The sequence below is a fragment of the Ambystoma mexicanum genome, chromosome 3q, assembly GCF_040938575.1.
Source record: "Ambystoma mexicanum isolate Mex_15411 chromosome 3q, UKY_AmexF1_1, whole genome shotgun sequence".
Classification (NCBI taxonomy): Eukaryota; Metazoa; Chordata; class Amphibia; order Caudata; family Ambystomatidae; genus Ambystoma; species Ambystoma mexicanum.
This window is the reverse complement of record NC_090926.1, coordinates 551364480-551387522: the sequence shown is the minus strand read 5'-3', so window position 1 is coordinate 551387522 and position 23043 is coordinate 551364480. Positions and strand designations below refer to the sequence as shown.

The following is a 23043-nucleotide window of genomic DNA, read 5'->3' as shown; positions in this document are numbered from 1 at the left end:
TCCATTCAACAGGATCCTGGTACCTGTGCATAGGCAGCAGAGGGGCCTTGATCCAGAGCTCTTCACCCCCATTGCTCCCTGGGGATGGTTAGGGAGCTGAGCTTTGCTCTGCCTTGGATGGCCCGTCTTTACCTCTATGGCAGAAGACTTTGCAATAGACTGTATTCCCAACAGCAGTCCAGTGATTCCTTTTGCTTCTCTTCTGAGTCGAAAGATGAATGAAATAAGGAGAGGTTTTCCTCTCCTTACAAAGGGTACTTGTCATGGCGTTTGGTCCAAAGCAATCCCGGTGTAAGGAATCCAATACAGTCTGTTGTCTTTGCCTCCTGACATCATACCCAGGGTGCCTTGCCCTGCAGGAAATGGGAGTGGGCGGGCAGGAGGTTGTAGAGAGTGGTAGCAGAAACAAAGATGGTGGAACCCCTATGTTGGCCTTCCTTTCTCTTCTGGCTACTCAAACTCTCTTTCCCATGTCTGCTGACTTCAAAGGGACTGCAGTGAGCAGAACAATGGTACGAGTATGGCATTGTTATGTCAGTCATGACTTTGAAGCAGCAACTCCCAGATAATATCCTGGGAAGGGTTCCTATGCCACAGGAGTAAGCTGTTACCCTGGATTCAGGTGGATCAAAGAGGCAGCTTCCTGATCACTGTCCCGTATGGCAGTTGTGAATACATCCAGGCCAGATGGCTAGTACACATTTTTATGTCATAGCTGAACCCGGCTCTCAAAGCTGATACTTGTATGATATCAAATTGCTGTGGCTGTATATGCGTGTGACCCTTGCACCCACCATGCCACAATCATGCAAAGCTTATCTTTACAGTTTAAAATACCACTATGCTGATTAGGTTACATAATTGTTATGATTTGAATCACAAGTGCAGACAATTAAAAAGCAAGCTCTTCCGGCTGTAACCTTGTGTCTCAGCAGCTGTCAGTATGCACATGTGCTATTTTACTTAATTAGCACCCTGTTTACAATGTTCGGATCAAATCAGCCAAACAGAAAGGACCATTTCTGTGAAATGATCAGCATTATTGAGCTGTAGTTGTTCGGAATGTCTCCTTGCTGATAGATGAACCAGTGAAGAGATCCGAATTCTGGTGCCCCCAATTCCCATTGCCTGCTCTCCCCTTCACAGCTTGCTGCCACTCTGCAGACCCGCTCACCCTATTTCTTCCCAGCTGAGGTGAACTGGCCCTCTGTCACTCTCGGCCTCCTTCCTGCATGTGATGTCCCTCCACACACTGTTGCATGCCCCGCCCTTCTGCCTCAGTATCCACTAGTGCTGCCATGTTACTATGGCTGTGCACTGCAGTGCTGACTCCACAGAAGCCGCCTTCTCTCCTCTACAGACTGTAAATCTGTACATCAGTTGCTCAAACAATGTAGCATGATGATCTGTTCAAATTAGAGAGTCGAAGGATGCATTACAAGGTTATCATGAGTAGAGATGACAAGATTAGTTCAGAAGAGCAACAGTATGCCAGGAATTATGTGTTGAGCAAGAAATCCACTTCCTAATTGAGTAATAGGGACAGGATGAGGGTTATCAAGGTCATCAACTTTAATTTTTAGGTCACTTGAAACAGTTAGGGTATTACCCTCCATTATTGGCTCTGTACATAAATCTGCCAGATTATCTTGAAAAAGGGGTTTTAAGCATGGCACTGTAGGACGAGGTGGGCAACAAAGAAGGAAAACATAATAGGCCTAATGTGCAGGTTCCCCCTATACTTAGATTCAAAGATGTTCCCTGTGCACAATTTTCATCATTTGCACGCTGGAGTGCAAAAGGAAGACACCTTTATGCCTCCATTTTGTACTCTGCAGTGCGAATTGAGTAAACCCTGCCTGCCATTTATGCATGACATGCAGTGTTTAAAATTGATTCATATGGAATCCTCCTTGGTGTCGCTGGTGTGAAAAATAGGAATCCACAGCATTGACATCAGCATAAAAATGACATGCTGGTGTGAATTCTGGGTCATTTGTATGGCTATTGTGACAAATCCCAGGGTAATGTCACTGCTCCCATGAGACATGGGGAGGTGACATGGGAGGTGAGGTGAGGCTGCTACCTGATAGTCCCCTTGGGAACGGTACTCAGCAGGTGGATCTCATGGGGAGGGAAACCCTCCATGGGACCAGTGACGACTATCCTGGGGAACATGGTATGCACCCCTCCATCTCTGTCCCCTCACTCCTCTCACCCTGCTCCATCTTCTAGAGTACCCCGCAAGTCTATATATTTCTGTAGGGCAGGAGACCCAGTTTAAATGAAACATACTGGGATGAGGAAGAGTGAAAGCTAACCGGAGGGAGTAGGAAAAAGTCCACTGCGGAACCAACATATGCGGGACAGTCAATCAGAATCAAACTTAAAGATAAAAAGGGAAGAAAGGGCAGTCTTGCTGAACTCATGCAGTGTTCACAGTTTTCCTGGCTGGAGAATCAGAGGTGCAAGATCTACCAGGAGCAGAACCATGCAGTCAGAGCAACAGACGCGAACCGAGAGGGACCAGACTTGGAAACATGGCGAGGAGACGCATAGAGCGCAGGACACTACGCGGAAGCCCTCAGCAACCAAAGGTCTTCCCGCGAAGTCCCACAAAGGCACCTGAGCAAGCCGGTAACGCAAGAAAAGGTACCTGTGTTACCATAGCAGGTGGTGGTAATTACAGAGAATGTAGGAAGCAGTTGGGGGAAGTCAAGGAGCTCCTTCTCCCTCGAACCAGTACTTTGGGAACTATATAAGAAGGACATATGACAAACAGTGTTTGGCAAGCTAGGGAACCAGGTCTGGCAGAGACCCACGAAAAACCCAACAGAGGAGTCTGAGACCCATGTGAGACTGAGGAAGCCCCGCAAGTACAGTGCATCAAGGTCTGTGATACAAAGGAAGTTGGTGCAGGCCAGCAAGAGCAATACAGGAGGGTCAAGGGTCCATTGCAATTTAAGGAATCACGCAAACAAGCGGCTGAGGCCTACAAGTCAGGGAAGCCCCGAGACAGCATAAAGGGGTGGGGCACCCTTTCAAAAGAGAGGGAAGATACAGGGCAGGTCAGGGAGACCCTGAAATATGCCAGAGGGGTCTGGGACCCACACCAGAGAAAGAAAGAAGGACGAGAAGCAGAGACAAAGGGTCAAAGACCAATGGCTAATTGGGCAATATTTTATGGGGAACAAGAGGACACTCAAGTCTGGCAGGATAGTGACAGAGACTTCATGTAACACTGGTGAACTTTACTTTTTAGTGTTTTGTTTTGGTGAACTACAACTTGTCTGAAACAAGAAGAGTTAGAAATCAAGTCTGGCAGGATACTGAACCAGTTTTGATAGGACATTTGCGAAGTGGGTAAAGAACAGGGGAAGGCACTCTCCCCTGATACTTGTGAGCTGTAGTTTTTCTTCCCAAGAATTGAACATTGTGAACTGAACTTTTAAGCTGGAGACCAGAATGAGAGAAGCCGCCTTCAGGACCAAGAAGACCCTAGTTTTCCATAATTAATTTGGAGTGTAAGGGACGGAAATAGGTTTGGGAACAGGATGGTGGACACTTTTATCGGGCATCCTGACAGAGTCCTTAGTCTTTTTGTTGCGGGAGGGAAACCCCTCTTAGAAATAGGGACAGATAGGTCTTTTACTTTAGTAAAGGTAGTTGCCCAAATAGGCCACCTCTGTGTCAGACTCGTACTTCTGCACCCTTACAGTATGGAGAGGAGGAATCATAAATGACAATCTGTGCCCCCTCGCCGTCATACAAATATGTTTTACGCATAAATTGTACTCCTTGCCATCACAGACATGAGTCCCAATCTGTTTCCACCAAAGATAAGGAGCAAGCAATTAAAGTAAGTTCACAAAGAGTGAATGGAATTTAAAAATTAAAAATGTGACAGCCAAGCCCACTCCACGTTCTCTCTATGTTTACAGTGCTTGTTGGACGGAAATTAAAAATGTGACAGCCAAAGCCCACTCCATGTTCTCTCTATGTTTACAGTGCTTGTTGGACGGAAATTAAAAATGTGACAGCCAAGCCCACTCCATGTTCTCTCCATGTTTACAGTGATTGTTTAAATTAAAGTGTAGCAATGTCCCGAATATGGGTGAGCAATCACTTGTAAAATGTTTGTCATTTTCACGAGATAGTATAAAATCGGAAGCATTTAGTCTGTTTGACCACTCTTCTTGTATTAAACAGCACGTTTTAATGACGCCAGTTCAAGTGGCACCAATTTGACGATGCTTGAAGGTATGCTGCATTAAAGGGAACCCAGTATAATTAACTGTTCCTGGTGGATGTTCCAGAACACTTTATTATGACATCTCTTCTTCTATTGTTTCATTTTTCTTAGATCGCCCCACAACAGGAAATTCTTTTCACAGCGCTCCTATTCCTCCTCAGCGACCTACACCCACAGCGGCGCCAGCAACAACTGCAAACAGAGTCAATCCTGTAAGTTGTGAAATATTTGCATGATCCTAATGTCAAGTTTTTGTTCTGAACATTGAACGTAAGTAGGACGTGTATAGGTTTCATCTGGTATGTGATGCAATCTATCATTTGCAGCACCTACATTATTAAAGCAATGGAATGCGCGCTGGACATATTATTGAAGGTGGGCTGTGAAGAGGCTTTAAACAAAGAAAATGTCCCAAATGTTAGTATGAGGCTGGCTTATTTTTTCTCTTGTAGTGAAACTCTCTGTACATATGTCTTCCAGTGATAACCTGGAAGTAGATGCCAAAAAGGCCTCTGTGATACAGGAATTAGAGGAGCAGAGTGCTGCTACATTTTTCAATCAGATGCAGCTTGAATAATAATAGCGGAAATCACGTAGACCAATCACAGTCTTTTGGGGGAAACAAAGTGGGTCTTATGGGTTCTTTTAGATAGGGAATTCATTAACAATAGCACATGCTGAGACAGCGCAGACACAAATACACATGTAATGCAATACAACTACAGTCCAAAAAGAGAACGTTTTGGTTTACAATCAAATGCCACAAATAATAGTACAATGAAACGTGAAGTGTGCAGTAATGGACAACAGAATCGACTTTGATTTTCATTGTTTCAAAAAGGAAATGATTAAAGGTAAATCTTTTCTAAAACATTAACGTTTGGTGATTATTCTTAACAGCATATGTTTTGTATGATTTTGTTAGCACTTTCTGATCAAATATGGCAACTACTTCATAAAGATTAGGTAACGTTGAAAAACAAATCCACTGAGTATGTGCATGCTTGGTTTAATAATCATTCAAAATGAGATGCCCTCTCCATGATTACACGTGTTTCGGCTCGGCCGTGCCTTTGTGAAATCAGGGCCGAAATACTGTATATGAAAGATCCACGTGACTGATGTCTGATATGTAATATAAGGGTTAGATCCCCAAATCCAGTTCTCATGCAGCTGCAGTTTCACGCGTCGTGTATGTGTTCAGCCGACGCGTGAGACTGTAGCCGTAGGAGAACTGGATTTGGGGACATCAGTCACGTGGATCTTTCATATACAGTATTTCGGCCCTGATTTGACAAAGGCTCAGCCGAGCCGACACACGTGTAATCATGGAGAGGGCATCTCATTATGAATGAGTATTAAACCAAGCATACACATACTCAATGGCGCTCAAAGTCCTGGATTTGTTTTTCAACGTTACCTAATTGTTTGACGGTTAGGGCTTTATCACCGTCTTATTCCAGTGACCTGCAACATTTAATGACATTTTTTGCATTTGAAAACCAAATTTTAAAAAGTGAATTCTAGGGATTGTAAGGAGTCGCCTGGCGGAGCAACTTTCAATAAAGCAATTCTTTTTTCAAGTCATACTTCATAAAGATAACATTTTGTTTTGTTTGGTAGACACTGAATACATTAATTGCACTAGGAAGGATAGCTCAGGGGCAACGTGTTTGGCGTGGAAGCAAAGCATTGCGGTGCAACACAGGTTTGAATACCGATCCCGCGTTATAAATGAACTATAAAATAAACCCTAAAAACAGATCAGATATACCATTATGCAACAGAACGAATACAGAGAAAAATGTTGCACATCCATTCAAGTGCAGGGAAAGGTGGCTAAGGGTTACTCACAGAGCAAGGACCAAATATCCACTGATGGTGTTATCTCTCCCTGAAATACAATGAGCCTCATTCTATGTCGGGCAGTCCAGTATAAAAGTGCCAGTATTCATGAATACCAGCACTTTACACTACGGGAATGGTGGGGGCACCTGGGTTACCTCCACCTGGTGGTAAGGCCCCCTACCAGCATGAAAAGATGTAATTACTGGCAGTGGCAGTAATCACGGCAAATCCCTGCATGGAGTCCTATTGGACTCCATAAATGGGGATTTACACCATCCCTCTGGCACCCGTGATATGACAGCGGACAGGGTGAAACAGTAATGACTTTTGCTGGTATCCTGTCTACCGCCAGGATAGTGGCATAGTTGGAATGAGGCCCAATGTTCAGTCAATAGGTGAATTTGCCAAGTACAGGGAAAGGAAGAAACAAGGGTATAACCAGTGGTGGAATCTAAATTCATGTAGACTGATGTTTCTGAGCATGTCTGTATATGTTTGACTTGGCAGGTGCCTAAGTGAGATTGCTGAAGGCCCATCATTGCTGAAGTGCCAACCTTTTCACCACAAAATAGTGATATGTGGGCAGTTGCAAGCCACACCTTTGAATTTGTCGAGTGCCTTTCCAGTTGGGGGGCATTGAGAAGGAACTCAGTGGGGGCTGACCTGTATTCACTTTTGCAATTGTTAATGAGTGGGATGCCGTCATTAACCTGCTTAATGTTTTTTCCAAATAATTTGCTTGGGCCAATGCGGGTTGAGGAGAAGGAAACGTTTGCATATTAAACATTGGTGGGAAGCATTTTAGTTTGGACCAGTCCAACAACATTAGTAAACAATATTCCCCCTAAGTTTGGTGTTGCACATGTATCTTGGATGTGGTTCTTTTTTTATCATACTTCTATAGGGCTGCATAGATCCAAATCTGTAATTGGCAAATATTTCTTAGTGAATCACTTAAAATACATTATTTTAAAACAAAAAGTATGTATTTTTGCACTAAATATCAAAAATTGAAATAGCGGTGGTGGTTGGATAACATCCGGGTTGAAGAAGTGAGTGAATACTTAGGAGTTTTGATTAAAAATAGCAAAAAGTGCATGTTCCATAAAAGAGAGTATACTTTCTACAGTGCTTCCAGTAATGCAAACAAAACAAGGCTTTACTAATAAATGTGTTAGCTATACATTGAAAGAACTAAAAATAGTCTATGCTAAAGAAATTGTTTCCATCATTCTATATGGTATATCAGCCAAGTTTAAATTATTAATGAAGTGGCTCAATTGCATGGAGGGCCGGTATTAGCAACCCACTTTAGGATATGCACAGGAATAATATGTCAGCACTTTTACAAAGCTAAAGAAAATACTTTACTTAATGCAATTAATCAATGCTTGATAGTGAACGATTGCGAGAGGGTGGATGATTCTGCAGCAGTGTTTTGAACTACTTTAAAACTATTTGGTGGGACATTGATCAAACTCTTGAATTAGATGTATTAAAGCAACAATTCAAGATGAAGGATAAAGAATGGCACTGGATAAGTAACTTTAACTATGTATCTGCGAAAAAAAACATTTCACTAACTTTGCTGTTATATTTTAATCTTTTAGCTATTGTAAGAGTGCTGAAGTAAGGCTCGGACACAATGGTGGCATATTTTTGGGTAGAAACCTTTATTCATAAAGAAAGGGTTGTAAAAATGCCTCTCTATCCCTAAAGCTAAGAGGGGTTTCACTGCTTCAAAGAAAACTAGTGATGTTGTCAGGAAGTCCAAAACTAAAAAGTCTGTCACTGTCGTGTCTCAAAAGCCTAGTTCTGTTGCTAACACTAATAATTTAAATCAACTGTGCAAGGATGATGTTTTTTCCCAAAGTAAAGTGTTCATTTTAATTTCAACCAATAAAAAAGTTCCCAGTCTCTCAATTAATCAAAACTGATGAAATAAACAATGTTCAGAAATGTAACACTGGAGAGAGAGAGGCATGTATTACTACCTGCCAACCCTTAGTGCACTCCCAAGGGAATATAATCCCAAAACATGTAAATGTGGCAGGCACGTGAGCTCTGATAAAGCTTCCTCTGCTTGCGATTCTGAGTTTACCTAAAGGTGTCGATCTCTTTTATCTAGGGTTCACAGTTGGTGGGGTAAATAGAGTGGTCAGATGTGTGATCGCTGCTACCCGATAAGGTTGCCAAGCAGTTGTGTTTACCTTTCTAAGTTCACTTCACAGAGTTTTACAATAAGTATATTAATTCATTGATGTAAACCAATACAACTTTTGGGAAAGTAAAGAGACCCTTCATGGGTTGTTTTTAATCAAACCAAAACAATTTTTTCACTTTCAAAATTCGTCAAGATCCATAAATTGTACAGTTAACGACATCTTATTCATAAATACATAAGGTTCATTTCTTTATGTACATAAATTCACAAAGACCCTTTAGGGTAACAACAAAAAATAACTAATTTTTAGAGTAGCAACAAGAAAAGTAGTCAAACAGATTTCCTAGTTATAGTCAACAAAACAAAATAGTATCCAGATTTATCAATGTGTTGCCAACGCGTTTCGGACTTTTCTGACAGTCCATCTTCAGGGCTAAATGATACTACTTCTTCCAAAATTCAATTCCTACGGTAAAAACATATAGATAGTATTACACTCTAAGTGTTTAAAAACTTGTTCAAGATAAGACAGCTTAACAACACTGGATTGTAATTTATAATATTACATTTCTGATACCATAAAACAGGTTTACTCTAAACTTGTTCAAGATAAGACAGCTTAACAACACGGGATTGTAATATATAATATTATATTACTGATACCATAAAACAGGTTTACTCTTAACACACCTTTTTCTGATGCCACTGGCATCTGCTTTCTGATTTTTGGACAACCTCTTGTAGATAGGTATGGCTGCACCTAATCTGTTCTGTGTAAGGACACTCGTACTTCATGGAGTTTATTCTTCGTCAAAACAGTTTCTAAAGAAAATGGGAAGGAATAGTGGTCTGTTTAGTGTATCTGTCACTGGAAGGTGTTTCAAGATTTACAGGTTACACCAATATAGAATGGAAATGCCATTCCCCCCTATGGTGGATCTGGCTGTATTATCCCAATCAGGTAAATGGTCTGGTTGTAGTATTCGAGTCAGGCTAGAACCAGTCTAATCTCTTAGAATTTCAAGACGGTTACTGTAGTGCGGTTATTCTCAATCTAAGGCTACTGCCCAATAAGCCTTGCTGAATCATGCATTTTGTATAAATAGTTGTAGGGTGCTAGTCAGACCGAATCTAGTCTGGCCCCTTAAACCTTCCATAGAGTTTATCCAGTGCAGTGGTTCACAATCAAAGAGATTTTGCCTAATAGGATCGTATAGATTCTGTCTCTTACCCACACGTGCATGTATCCACGGAGGTCTTGAGGTCCACGGAGCATCGAGTGCGGTGCTCTGGTCCCTAGCGTACTTACTGATTGTGGTTTTATGTGTTTGTCCCAGGGGTTATTGCGCATGTTCAACCGCGTGCTGGACCGCTAATCTATAGCGCATGCGCATCGTAGTGATCTCTATCCTACGTGTGTGCGCATGCGCGTGAGCGTGCTGGACCGCTAATCACTTGCGTGCGTGTAAACGTGGGGATTGGTAGGACTCTTATCATGCATGCACGGTTGTGCAGAAATATAACACTCCCAGGCTAGGGGCATGCTCCTTTCCTCTAGACTCCTTCTTGTTCTACTTTCCTTCCTTTTGGACTCCTGGGCTCTGTATCTTCTTAGTTAAATGTCACTGGGTAATTCAGAAGGATATGCGTCTCAGATTAAATTCTTTATCCTAGCAACTTGGCCCACTCCCTACCAAGCATAGGATGCCTTCTAATTAGTCCTTTTCACTTCCAGGGGCCTTTACCCACTTATTCTCAAACTCTCATGTTGGTGCGGGTCCCAGACTCGCAATATTCTGAATGGCTTGGTTTACTTTCCTGCCAAGCAACTGTCCTCTCATAGACTGTCTCTCTCTCGCAAGGCCCCAGATCCTCTTATTCTTTTTTACGTTAGGTTTATTGTCTCTCATATGGGTCCCAGGCGTGCAATGTAGGTTTCTACCAGCTTGGTTTACTCCCCTGCCAAGTGTGCAATTCTTCCTTGTTGTTTCGTTTACAGTCAGGATCCCAAACCCTCTTATTCTCATCTTCTCATAAGGGTGTGGGTCCCAGAATCGCAGTTCATTATCGTAACTGCTTGTTTCACTCTCGTGCCAAATATACGATTCCTCTTTCTCTATCTTGGTTATTTTCGGGGTCCCAGACCTCTTATACTTCGACTTCCCTACGGATGCGGGCCCGAGACATTCAATCTCTTCTCAGGGTCCCAGAACCTCCCATTCCATCTTCTACTTTCAACCCCTTGCTTCACCGGATCTCTGGCAACTCTTGGGTAACCTGCACACCTGCTTGCCTTTTCCGTGCAGATACTGGGGTTTCCAGAGCAGTTGCGTAGCTTCTCGAAGCTCCGGTAGCGTTTGGGTAACCAGTGGGGTCTACAGCAGCTCTGCATATGTCTGACTCTTCCTGGCTGTGCGACCTCTCTCTCGGGCACTTTGCCGGGGCCTGGGATGCCCAGAGGTTCATCTCAGCAGCAACACGAGTAGTCTTTTTATCCTGGATTACATTCAGGTTCTCTTCTCCTCTGTTAACGGCTTCCCTTTCGGCTCTGGTCCGCTCACCCGATGCATGGCTCCTGTAGTTTCTCCTTGGATGACAGCTCTCTTTCAGTATCTCAGCTGGGCTTTCTTAAAACTCGTGCACTGGATTGTTGTATTGCTTTGGGCCAATCACATACCGTGAGCGGCTGGACTGCTCACTCTGATTCTCTAGAATGATCCTCAGACTCCCGGACATCTTCTTCTTCACAGTACATGTATTAGAACCTTATGTAACATACTTTGTATTCTCTTGTGTTTTAGTCCTATCAAGTATATTAGGTTTACTGACTTGACAGTAGAACACATTGGCTTTGTCTAGAGAGGGGGAAGGAGGAGTTGGCATTGGAGAAGGGGTTGGGTGTATTGAAGCAGAGGTATACCGCGTTCTCTGACAATGGTCGTCGCCAGTCCCATAAGAAGCTTCCTTTCCCATGAGCTCTTCCATCGATGCACCACCCCCAGGGGGACTATCGTGCTGTGGACTCACCACCCAGGCCCCATGGAAAAGGTATCTCCCCTAGAGGAGAAGGAACAACATCCTCAGATTCGTCACACTGTGAAAGAGGTTTGAGGATTTAGGAAGGATGGAGTGATTAAGAATTGAACTTGCTACTTATGTAATGTTACAGGGAGTTATACAACATTGAGGCATCTTATATTAGCTTATATTGGATTGTACAAATCTAGATACAATGTCATTAACTCTTAATGTGTTCATAATGAATTAATGCTAAAATATGATTCATTTTGAAGATATTGGGCTTCATCTGTGGTTGGGCGGAGTGGTAAAAATGCAGCGGTTTTGCTTTTATATCAAAAAAGGTAGCAGGTGCATCTATCTAGAAAGAATATGGCATGATAACCTGTTCTGTGGTTTTTTCCCACTTTGAGAGTCTGCAGCCATCGCTTTTTTCTCACTTTACTGTTCACAAAGGAGGAATATCCATTTGCATACTAGTTTTTGTCCCGCCCACAAGGGCAGTCCAGCACCGAAATGCCAGGCAAACCTCCTTTGAATAAGAGTTCCCACAGCAACCCCAGACACGTGTTTCAGCCTTGTTGGGCCTCATCAGTGAGGTGGAGCTGTGCCTCTCTGAGCACAGGGAGCAAATTGTCCACGTCTGCGTTCCCCCAGGTAACTTAGGGTGACCAACCCCAAGTTCCTAGCAAAAATACAAAAAAGGTAGCAGGTGCCCCTCTCTAGAAAGAACATTGCACGATTACTTGTTTTGTGGGTTTTTCTCACTTTGATAGTCTGCAGCTATTGCTTTTTGCTCACTGTACTTTTCACAAAGGAGGAATATTAATTTGCATATCAGTCTTTGTCCCGCCCACAAGGGCAGTCAAGCACGAAATGCCAGGCAAGCTTCCTTTGAACAAGAGTACCAACGGCAACCCCAGACATGTGTTTCAGCATTGTTGGGCATCATCAGTGAGGTGGGGCTGTACCTCTCTTAGCACAGTGAGCAAGGACTTCCATGTCTGGGTTCCCCCACGTAACTTAGGGTGACTATCCCCAAATTCATAGCAAAAATACAAAAAAGGTAGCAGGCACCCCTCTCTGGAAAGAACATAGCATGATAACCCGTTTTGTGGTTTTTCCACTTAGAGAGTCCGCAGCCATTGCTTTTTGCTCACTGTACTTTTCACAAAGGAGGAATAGCCATTTGCATAACAGTCTTTGTCCCACCCACAAGGGCAGTCCAGCACCGAACTGCCAGGCAAACCTCCTTTGAACAAGAGTACTGCAAGGGAGGCATGGTATCAAGTATAGACAGGCACAAGTGATCACAGTTAAAGGGTGTTTATTAAACTGTATATGTAGGTTGGAAACTCCTAATCTTAACCTCAATCTAAGATGGGATCAAGCTACGGCCATCAAATAATAAAAAGGCAGTCCTAGTGGCGTTGTGTCATATTAAAGGGCCTATACTAAGAGAAACTTATTGCCAATCATTACGCTAAGTACTAAAAGAAGTGTGGAATGGGGTTCACAACAAAGAAAGAAGTGTTCACAAATTATAGGTCAGGATGTGTTTACCGAGGGTCTCCCTTCCCCACGTTTTGAGCATGGGTCAAGGCGGTAGTCCTGAGTACAGCACACTCTTGAGCTTTCCCAGCACTAGACAACAGTTCCGGTTCACTTACCAGGACCTTCGGTATTTAAGTCTCTTTTCTACAAAAAGTCTCTTGTCCCCCAAGGACCTGATGGGTTTAAAAAATAACAAACAAAAGAAGTTCTGTTTCAAATGTACATTGGGTAATGGTTTAACCCCTGGGTCCCCCTCTAAAACAGTTCTTATCAATATCAGGATATTAAGAGTTTGTCTCTCCTGCTTCCGAGGATCTGATAAGTTCAAATAACAACCAAAAGGTTCTTTCGGATTGCACTTGAGGTAATGATTCTTCAACCCCCCTTTCTGGGCCTAGACCCCTCTTGAATATCAGCCTCCCTCCTGCCGGGTTCAACTGTGGCTTTTCACAAATCAATTTCACTTTTAGCACTCACAAATCTTAATGTCTTCTTAAACAATTCACAGTGGACATCCCTCTACCGCGTTCACTTTTATCAACACACTGTTTCTTGGGACTTTAGACTTCGCCCCTCTTTATTGGCATCCCTCCACCAGGTTCACTCTTGCCATTTCTCAATTCCTTTTACTTTCTTCTGAATCAGTATTGACTTCCCTTGTGTGATTTGTCGGTCAAAGACTTTCAACTGTATGGTGATTTTGCTAGACCCTTGTATGAGCACTTTGACCTTCGCATCTCCCCTAGGGCCATCTGCTATCATTAGTGTAGAGGTGGAGCCAAGTACCCCCACCCAAAGCTACTCTCCCATGTTGCCTATATGTTGGGAGTCAGAGTGTGAGACAAATACAGTACCAGTGAAAATATCTATACCAAAGAGAATCCTGGAAGTAAGATTTCCATTGGGAAAGCCATACATACATTGACAACAATATGATGGCCATTGTTAGGCAGACTAATATGCAGTACCCTTTGGGAACACCACACACAATTAAGACTACAAGTCTAAGTACAATTTCACCTTTGGTACAAGCCTGTACTACACAGTAAAGTGGTAGCGATGGCTGAACAGCCAGATTTATCTCAAGAGTAAAGTGAGCAGTATCGGAAGTTACACAAAGGTCAACAATTACTATGATTCAAGCAAACACTGATTCAAGGTTTCTGAGTAAAAGAACATATATTTATTTACACCATCAGTTATAAAACAGTTCACTATTATAAAGAGGCAGAAAATCACAATCTTAATACACTACAATAACCCCCAATCAATTCTGGACAAGTTAAGCTCAAAATAAAGTGTGAGCAAAATGGCCCTCCAGCAATTTCAAAGGGAGGAAAAGACTAAGTTATTCAAATTCAACAACACCAAGTGATAGGCAGGGCAATCTAGAAAAGGCTTACTACAACTAGGATTCAAATCAATAGGCCTGGGCCAATGTTACTGGTTCAGAGTCTTTGCAGAGGATCACACAGTTCAGAGTAGTTTGCGGTTAAGTCGTTGCCAAGAGTTCAAAACAAAGTTGGTCGGAGGAAAAGTTATTTAAAGGAGAAGAGAAGGACAAGCCTTCGGAGAGGTGAAAGATTTCAAACACTTTCACCACGGTCAGACGGAACGAACGACCGGATTTACACAGTACCTTAAATGAAGAAGAATGCTGTAGCTGAGGCGGTTGTTCCTGGCAGTTCCTGCAGGCTCACGGTTCCTGAGGCGACTGTCGTGGTGACAAGAAGGAGGAAGACTGGAGGGTCCTGCACTGCCGAGGGAAGAAGCCAGCAGCAGAGCGAAGCATTGAATAAAAGGTGCGCTCCTTAAAACCCAAACAGGTTCCGTTCCTCCTGGCTATCCGGTTCACTACATCGATGCACAACAAATTCGACCTGGAGAGGAAGGCCAGTGTTTGGTGTTTGGCGAGCTGGTTGGTCCCACGCTCAAGGGAAGAAGATTCCTTGCAGATCTTCTCTGTCGTCGGAGTTTCGGGCGATTCGGACCTGCAGCAGGGCTTCACCGGGATGTCCAGTAGTTGTGGCAGTCGTCGTCCTTCAGCTCCTCATTGGTTCTCTCGTTCCAGTGGTGACTCTGCCTTCCAAGTCCCAGAGACCTGCTTTAAAGCACGTTTTCCCCCATTCACACAGCCTGGCTGTCAATTGCACAGCAGGGTGGCTGTCCTGGCAGGACAGTCACGTAGCCAATCAAACTAGAGTGCAACTTGGGTCTCCAAAGAGACCTTGTGCAGGGGGCCTCAAAACCCTCCCTCACATCCTGTCAACCCGGACACTTGGGCGCCTAAGTAGGGCTTCTGTGCAGAAGCCTGCCAAAGGAAGGCGAACAAAGGAACCAAACCTGGTTTGGCACGCAGAGTAAAATACGAGAAAGACCTTTACAAAAATAAATGGTGAATAAACCCAACCAGAACCAAATAAAAATAAAAGGGGTCCAGCTGGTTAGAGTTTGAGGCTACCACCATAGCCTAGGTTACTGAGGCTATTTTCATAGCCTGCAGTAGAATAACAATGGTAGATACCACTGCCAACAGCCAAATCTTAGAGAAAGGGGAACAAAATAATGTTCCATGAGAATAAGACAAGAAGGGATAACTATTAACCCTTCTAGTACTCTATTGGATGATGGGTTGTACTGGGTCTTTAAATTTTAAAGGACTAGTAAAGTCAATGGCAACTTTACATGTTCTGGGCAACAGTAGTCATTCCCATTGAAGTTTAAAGTGGGAAGTCTAAAAAGACAACCCTGTGTCACTGCACTAAAGGTGCTGTGTGACACACAGTAAAAAGATGATGCCTTTGGAGTGGGTGAGACTACATAGTCCATGAGCACAAAAACATGTACAACACATGGCAAAAACACATGTAAGAGTGGGAAAAAAAGGCTCACACTCTTACCAGGTGAAACAAATTAAATCCTAGAAATCCAGCAAAGCTGCTGAGGGACTCAATAGGTAAGGGAAATTAGCTATTCTGGAGAATTCTCCCTAACCACCATTTGAATGAAATCCCGGAGGAAGTGTGAAAAATGAGCAAAAGAGAAGATTGGTGACGTCATGAAAAAGAGAGCTGACGCACCCAGAAGAAATGCAGTGTTGAGAGAACATAAATATTCTATAGGCTCTAAAGAGGAGGTGTTAAAGAGGAGGTGTTAAAGATGAGCAACATTGTGGGCTCGAGATGAAGATGCTCATGCTACAGAAGTAATGAAGAAAATACCAATTCATTTTACAATTGTACAGATGCAGTAACGCAAGTAGACAAAGTATTCTTAAAGGCTGGCTATGTAATGAATAGATTGCGGTGATGCGCCAACGTATAAACATAGGAAATGTAAGGACTATGGATGTTTCCACAACATACTTTAGCAGAGCTGGATCCCGTGAGCAGAAATGCTTTTTTCAGTGTATCGCAGTTAGACATTGAAAACTTAACCATGGAGGTGAATCAAAGAAAGACTTAATTGGTCAAGACCAGGTAGTCCACGCCACCATGGGCCTGAATGTTCGAGCAATGGTTACATAATGTGTGAAAAGAACAAAACCCCTGTATTATGTGAGTAGCGAGAACATTGAAGACGTTATTCGTTCATCATTTAATAGTATTTTAAATGCAGCAAGACTCAAAAACACTGTCTGCAGTCACGTGGTCAGATGGAAACAGACAGTGGGATGAACTGTATCAAAATCAAGAAGACAGAGTATGCCTATATTCCCTATATTCTCTAGCAGAGAACAGTTCCAAGGCCAAGTTCAAAGCCTTAATTGACTAAGCAGGCTGCAAGAGTGATGATAGATGACAGGGTAATTGGTGGGAAGCTATGGTTACGACCAGCCAACCAGCACCTGGGTGCCAGCCTGCGTGCTACTTAAGTGTGTGGAATATTAGAAAGGGGGTATGAGGGTGCCAACCAATTATACATATTGACTATGTTGCCCTGCTGCAAGTCTGTAATGGCTATAGATATATGATGGTGTGCCCCTTTTGTAGGTGGATCGAAGCTGGTCAATGCAAACACCCATATGCCACTTGCACTGCAAAGTTCTTAGTCCGAGAAGAATTTCCTAGATGGGGAAAATGTGAGGTATTGAGATCAGATAATGGCCCACATTTTGTGAATGAAGTGTTTGAACAAATCAGCTTATTGCTTAGTATAAAGCATACATGTTCCTCAGCTTATCACCCGCAAGCGAATGGGATATGTGAGAGACTCAACGGTCTGCTCAAGGAAAGGACAGCCAAGCTTAAGTTAACATTGAAAAAAGGATGGTTGCATTGCCTGCCTCTTGCATTACATGCACTGAGGAATCAGCCAGGTTCTGACCATCATCTTATGCCGCATGACCTAGTAACAGGGAGGCGAATGAGAACGCCTCTCACTCCTCCATCGAGGACTAGAAGTGATGCCCAGACAACAGCAGAATTGTTAGGAGATGAGCTACGTGCGTATTTAACATGTATGACTACAAGTATCTCTGTCATTTCAGAGCAAGTCAAGCGTAAGGGGTGTCGGTCTCAGAACACAGATGAAGACAATACAGCAACTGGATCAAGTAAACTATTTGTCATGGTCATGAAGTCAGGGGTACAGGCATGCAGGGGTCGCATGCACAGGAGACCTGGGTGGACACTGTCCTGGCGCCCAGCCCATGAACAAAAGTAAACAAGAACATCCATTTAACACCAGAAAGCTTTTATTATGGACATAGCACTTCAGATGTATTAACCTTGAAAATTCCATCCATTAAGCAGGATGCATTAACCTTGAACATTCCATCCATTAAGCAGCCCCAAGTGTATTCTTGGGTGTGGCTGCTAATGGATTGCCTTTGCACGTGCTCCCTCTCTAGGAGTGGTAGGGTGTGGCTGGTAAACCGGCCCTAATGGGCGTGCCCATGATCTCAGCTATATAAGCTACCCCGATCCTCAAGACAGACGCTTCGCATTATTCTGCACTTGCAAGCAGCGTAACGCTCACCGTCGCCTGAGGTCAGACTTACCTTTGAAGATCCTGCTTCCTGGACATCCTGCTTCCTGCCAGCATACTTAAAAACTGGGGGAATCTGTTCTTACCTGTACATCTCTTCGGCGAACCAAGTATTCATCTTTACACTTTCCGGAACACCGAAATCTTCATCTTGGCATCACAGCACGATACGCTCCATCGTCGACAGCAACGCCTGCAAGGAAAAACAGAAGACAAGGTTAGACATTGTAAAAACAGTCAGTTTAAAGTTGCGCTTCGCCATACTTCACACTTTTCCTGCTGTCGAACATTGCGGTAGCATCCAATTTCCATCGGGCTGCGAACCACGTCTCACAGCTGCATTCAGGCCGCATTTCCATCTAAGGGAACAAAACAGAAGAGACACGATTGCGGGCATAAACTTAGAGCAACATATAAAGACATTAAACAGAACGAACAGCATCACAAGAGCTCAAGAAAGACTTACCAATCAAAAGGAGAAGCATAGTCACAGCTGGACTGGACTAAGCCTTATCAGGGATCAGTGAAGGAACTAGATCCCATTTGACGCGCCCCTTCCAGAAGTAGCAGGACAGAGAGCTTATCTTCCATAATTCACTGGTGGGCTTCATGGGCCCGCCTATGCTCACAGAAACCGTACTTTGGGGTGAAGGGTTTGAGAGGTACAACAATCACAGATTGGCACACTCACACACTCTTATCTCCACGCAGGAGCAGTATCACCACGTACCACCACTCACAGCTTTTCTACTGAGGGAAAGGCCTGAAGGGGATGATTCAAGTTCAGGGAGGGCTGCAACCATGCCCCAATGCCTCCGCATAGACCAGGTCAGCGTAACACCATTACTACCTAAATTGTTTACTAGAGATCAAATTCTGATCAGGAACTTTGTCCGCAAATGGCATCAACCCAGGTTTAACGGTCCTTTCATTGTGGAGGACGTTACACTATCAACGATCTAGGTGCTAGGAAGATGCGCTTGGATATTCCGGGGAGACATGAAGATCTACACCGGGGAGGGTGCTTCATCCCGACCCATTTCGGAAGCAAGCAACGTAGAAGAAGTTCGGCATGTGTAGACTAGATCGATGATGAGAAATAATGATGCAGAGACTGCCCAGTAGACAGATAAAGAGTTCATTGGACTGTGGTTCAGTCCAGACACTCTTTGTAGCTACTAAGCAAGGAGTGAAAAGCTATTGGTCTTGAGCCACAGGAGTCTGCTGATATTGGACTGAGACATATTGAAGTCTTGAAAGGAAAAGAAATGCCAGACCTAAAGTTTATCTTTGACGATTGGAAACGGGAGAAGTTCCCTGGTTCCTTTCTCACAGAGTTTCTCTTTGGAGGTGCCCATGGTGGTGCCTCATGGCAATGTTCATCGGATCATTCTTACTATTTTCCTCTTCATTCTTCGTGCGTATCGTTCATTGGTTGGGAGAACTTCTGACGTTTATGTGTTTTTGCAAGATCCTAAAAATGGTCCAATCTTTAGGAGATTGCTTGCAGCTATCATAGAGCAAATCCCCCAACTACCTAAGTTCTGTACAGCAAATACAGATGGTCCTATCTGACGAAGACGCTCATAAAGTGCTTGAAATGGTATTTTATTTCCTGATTGAAGAGCATCCTTATCTTGTTGGATGACAAAGCAGATCTGTTTATTGCCTGACACATCTCCTTGAACGCATGCATGGGTTTGTCAAGTGACGACATCCATAACCTACTGGCTTTGTCTTTTATTATTTACTGGAAGCACATCCTCATTTGGTTTGGTCGAAAAGATGACTCTTTTGTATTTATCAGGAACCCTATCAACCGTCCTGCTATCAGCCAGTTGCTTTTGTAGCTCATGGAGCAGATACGAAACAATTGCCAGAATATTTTATGAGATTGCCCGATTAAAGTTTGTTTTTTCCTTCCTTAAAAGTAAAAGTAGAAAAAGGGCAACATTGATAGCAATAATAATGTGGCAAACGAGAGAGCAGCACAACGTGGAAGAGGATATTGCTGTATAAAATGGACATACTGGTACATAATCTATACGTGCATTATGTTCATTATCATACTTCTTTCTCTCACAGTACGTACTGTCTATTACGTAGATCCAAATAAGGCAATAGCTCCTGTGTTAATTCTTGTGCAGAAGTGGCAATCGTAAGGCAGCCAAGGCCTTATGTGATTGTCCCTACTCCAGTGGTGCATATAAAAGCACCTAGTCCAGTGACAGATAGGGCTGGGCTTCCCTTTGGGGGAAGGTCGGCTCTGCAAATTTTTCATGATTCTTTGCTACCTTTGTATATTGCCAATAGGAAGAGACCTTATGTGGATGTTCCTACACCAATAGCGCATGTAAAGACACCGATTTCACTGACAAATGTCCCTTTGATTCCCCCAGTGAGAAGGAATTATGCTGACATACCTCATGAGATGATTATAGAATCTTGTGAGGCAAGAAGGAGACCTAAGAGAAGTGCAAGGGAGGATGACCATGAGCTAAAAGATTATCTAGACAGCAAAGCACATTTGGGAAACAATGTGTGGTATCAGCACATGAAAGAGAAAGGCAAACAAACCTCAAAGGAGGAATGCTATGTATGTGCACTCCTACCTTAAAGCATGGGGAAGTCTAAGATATTCATAGCCATTGAGATAGATGTTCAAACAGCACATTGCCTATCTCACATTTCACACTGACGAGCGAGAGGCCCGTTCATGGGCCGAACAGCCTATCTAGCATGGGCAACAGAATGGACAGATCCAGATGACGACGATTATGTTTAAGACACAAAGACAGGAGCAAGATCCCACATCAGAAATCATGTGATAAGATACGAACAGCCTGGCTTGAAAGGTGCTGGAATCAGATGGGTAGTGAACAGAAGGCATGAGAGTCCAGGAAAATCAACAGAAGACATTTGAAGATGGAAGAACAGAGGTCAAATGTAGATTTGGGGATCAGTACTTTCTCCAGATGGATGGGAAGAAGGAGTGGTTATTTGCAGAGCGTGGGTAGTAATTGGATGCTACAAACCGACTATTGACATTGTAGAGAATGGATGCAAACCATTATGGCCGAGGCTTGCTAAACTACTGACATGGGTCGAAGATAAAGGAGGGCCCTTGCAGATAGTGCCTCCGGAAAGTGCAAAGCTGTGTTTCAGAAACAATGGCACAAGAAAGCTTGGAGAGAATCAAAATTGTGGTAGAATCTTTGACGTGCCAGGAATGAGCATTGGAACAACAGTGATAATGGATCACTGCTGGGCTTGTGGATCCAGAGTTTACATGAAGCTGCCCAAGGATTGTGGATGACTATGTACTATAGTAAATGTCCATGTTCCAGCAATGGTGATTCCCAAAAGTGACCTGAACATTGCAGAGTTCCTGAAAGCCGAGGAAGAGGAGATCTACTGAACTCTTGGATCGAATGGAGAGAGAGAACTATTTCTCAGCCAAGTCAATAGAGGCCTGTGACTCCATCCCATATGAACACAGATTGTTAAGTAAGACTTTATCGATATTGACGATAATCTTCATGCCCATGATCCAGACAGATGCAAATACTAAGTGGTTACAAATAACCAGATGGGAATTGTTGCAGACAATCAACAAGACCATCAAGGGATTCAATGCTATCAAGGAAGAGCTGAGAGCCATACAACTGATGACTCTTCAGAACAGATATGTGCTAGACATGATCACAGCCATGGATGGAGGTGTTTGTGCCCAAATTGGATAATCATTGTCATGATTCCTGCCCCTCATGTCCCCAGCCCTCCAAGATGTCAGGCTGGAGTCAGGCCACAATCACCTACATGGCCCTCAAGGGCCTCTCCATCCCTCCAAAGACCCACTTGGAGTCAGACTTGGCGCTTGTGGCACCAGACCGACTCACTCCCATAGGATAACATTGGGGATTGGACTTGTAGTGCATTGATGGGGACACAATGGATGCCCCCACATATTTCGGTTCCCAGAACTGCATGTGCAGTCTAGTCTTTTGGGTCTGGTTCAGCCCAGAGACCCCTGGGATACCCAGAGGCTATATAAGCCACGCCTAGGCTGAGAAACATGCTTTGTGTTTTCTGCACCTGCAGTGTGACACTCACCGTGTTCGGATCGGTCTCCAGTAGGCCTGCATCTTTCTTCTGCGCTCAACTCCTGCAAGAACAAGAACACCGTTAGGAACAGCCTTACCTTGCGGCGCTTCTGCCAATCATTCATCGCTTCTTCTGTTCTGCGGGCATCTTCGGCAGTGTCATTCCCATCCCGGCATGCCGCTTCCCAAGGAAAAGGGAAAAGAACAGAAAAATGGCATTAGTAAGCATTCAGCAAATCTTTGCTTATTTTTAAAGACTGTACGAGCTTCAAAGGCTTACCTGAATCCCAGCCGCTCTGAGGGAACTCTGTCTTTGGAACTTCTCATCCATCTGCAAGAGGGAAAAGACACTCCAGGGTAGCGTGGAAACATCTAGAGGCGCCGCACACCGGGATTACTCACTGCATTTCTTCTTCATAACCGGCATCCACGCTGAAAATGTCGCGGCACCTAAAAGACACAGAAAAAGAACTTCAGCTCTCACTCACCTTCAGCGATACTCATCTCAGCAGCACGTCGCCATCCCCGGACGCCGGCCATCATCTAAGGAAGGAAAGGAACAAAGTTAGAGAACTGTTCAAAAGACTCATTATAATTACCTGTCGGACTCTTGCCAGTGAAGTAACTAGGCAGCAACGAACCCGCATCAATCAACGCGCCCCTGCGCTGAAAGCAGGACGGAGAGCACACTTTCCAAGAAAACAAGGCCCAGTCTCCAGTCGAGTAGACTCCAGGGAAGGGTTCGAGGTCGTAAGAGGTCAGAACAGGCTGAGTGACGTCCCTGTGGATACCAGGTGAGCGTTACAATCATGTTGCACGATCATACCTTCTCATGATGACGAAAATGGCACCTTGACCAAGGCCATGGAGATGTTGACAAACGTACACGTCCAAATGATACACGAAGTGGAAAACATTGCTGATGACAGTTGGTTTGGATCACTCTTTTCGTGGGTTCCACAATGGATGGCAGATATATTCAAGTTCCTTGGAGCCCTGATAGTGATGCTATTGCTTGGATTTTGTGTGATCAGGATAATAATCTCACATTGCAAGAAGACTTTAAAGAAAGCAGTAGGAATGAAGATCATGATTGATGTTGAATCAGGATGGAA

General features: G+C 43.8%; 1 protein-coding gene across 2 annotated transcripts in view; it reads left to right on the top strand.

Annotated features, from left to right (window-relative positions):
- The window catches only part of LCP2 (lymphocyte cytosolic protein 2), a 1016893-nt gene that overhangs the window by 555212 nt on the left and 438638 nt on the right, over positions 1-23043 (top strand). The window contains exons 8-9 of one of the 2 annotated variants that reach the window (XM_069654319.1): positions 4210-4260; positions 4364-4464. In XM_069654319.1, the coding sequence (XP_069510420.1) occupies positions 4210-4260; positions 4364-4464 (152 nt within the window). The remainder of the gene's footprint in view (positions 1-4209; positions 4261-4363; positions 4465-23043) is intronic. The other variant, XM_069654320.1, reaches the window with a different exon arrangement.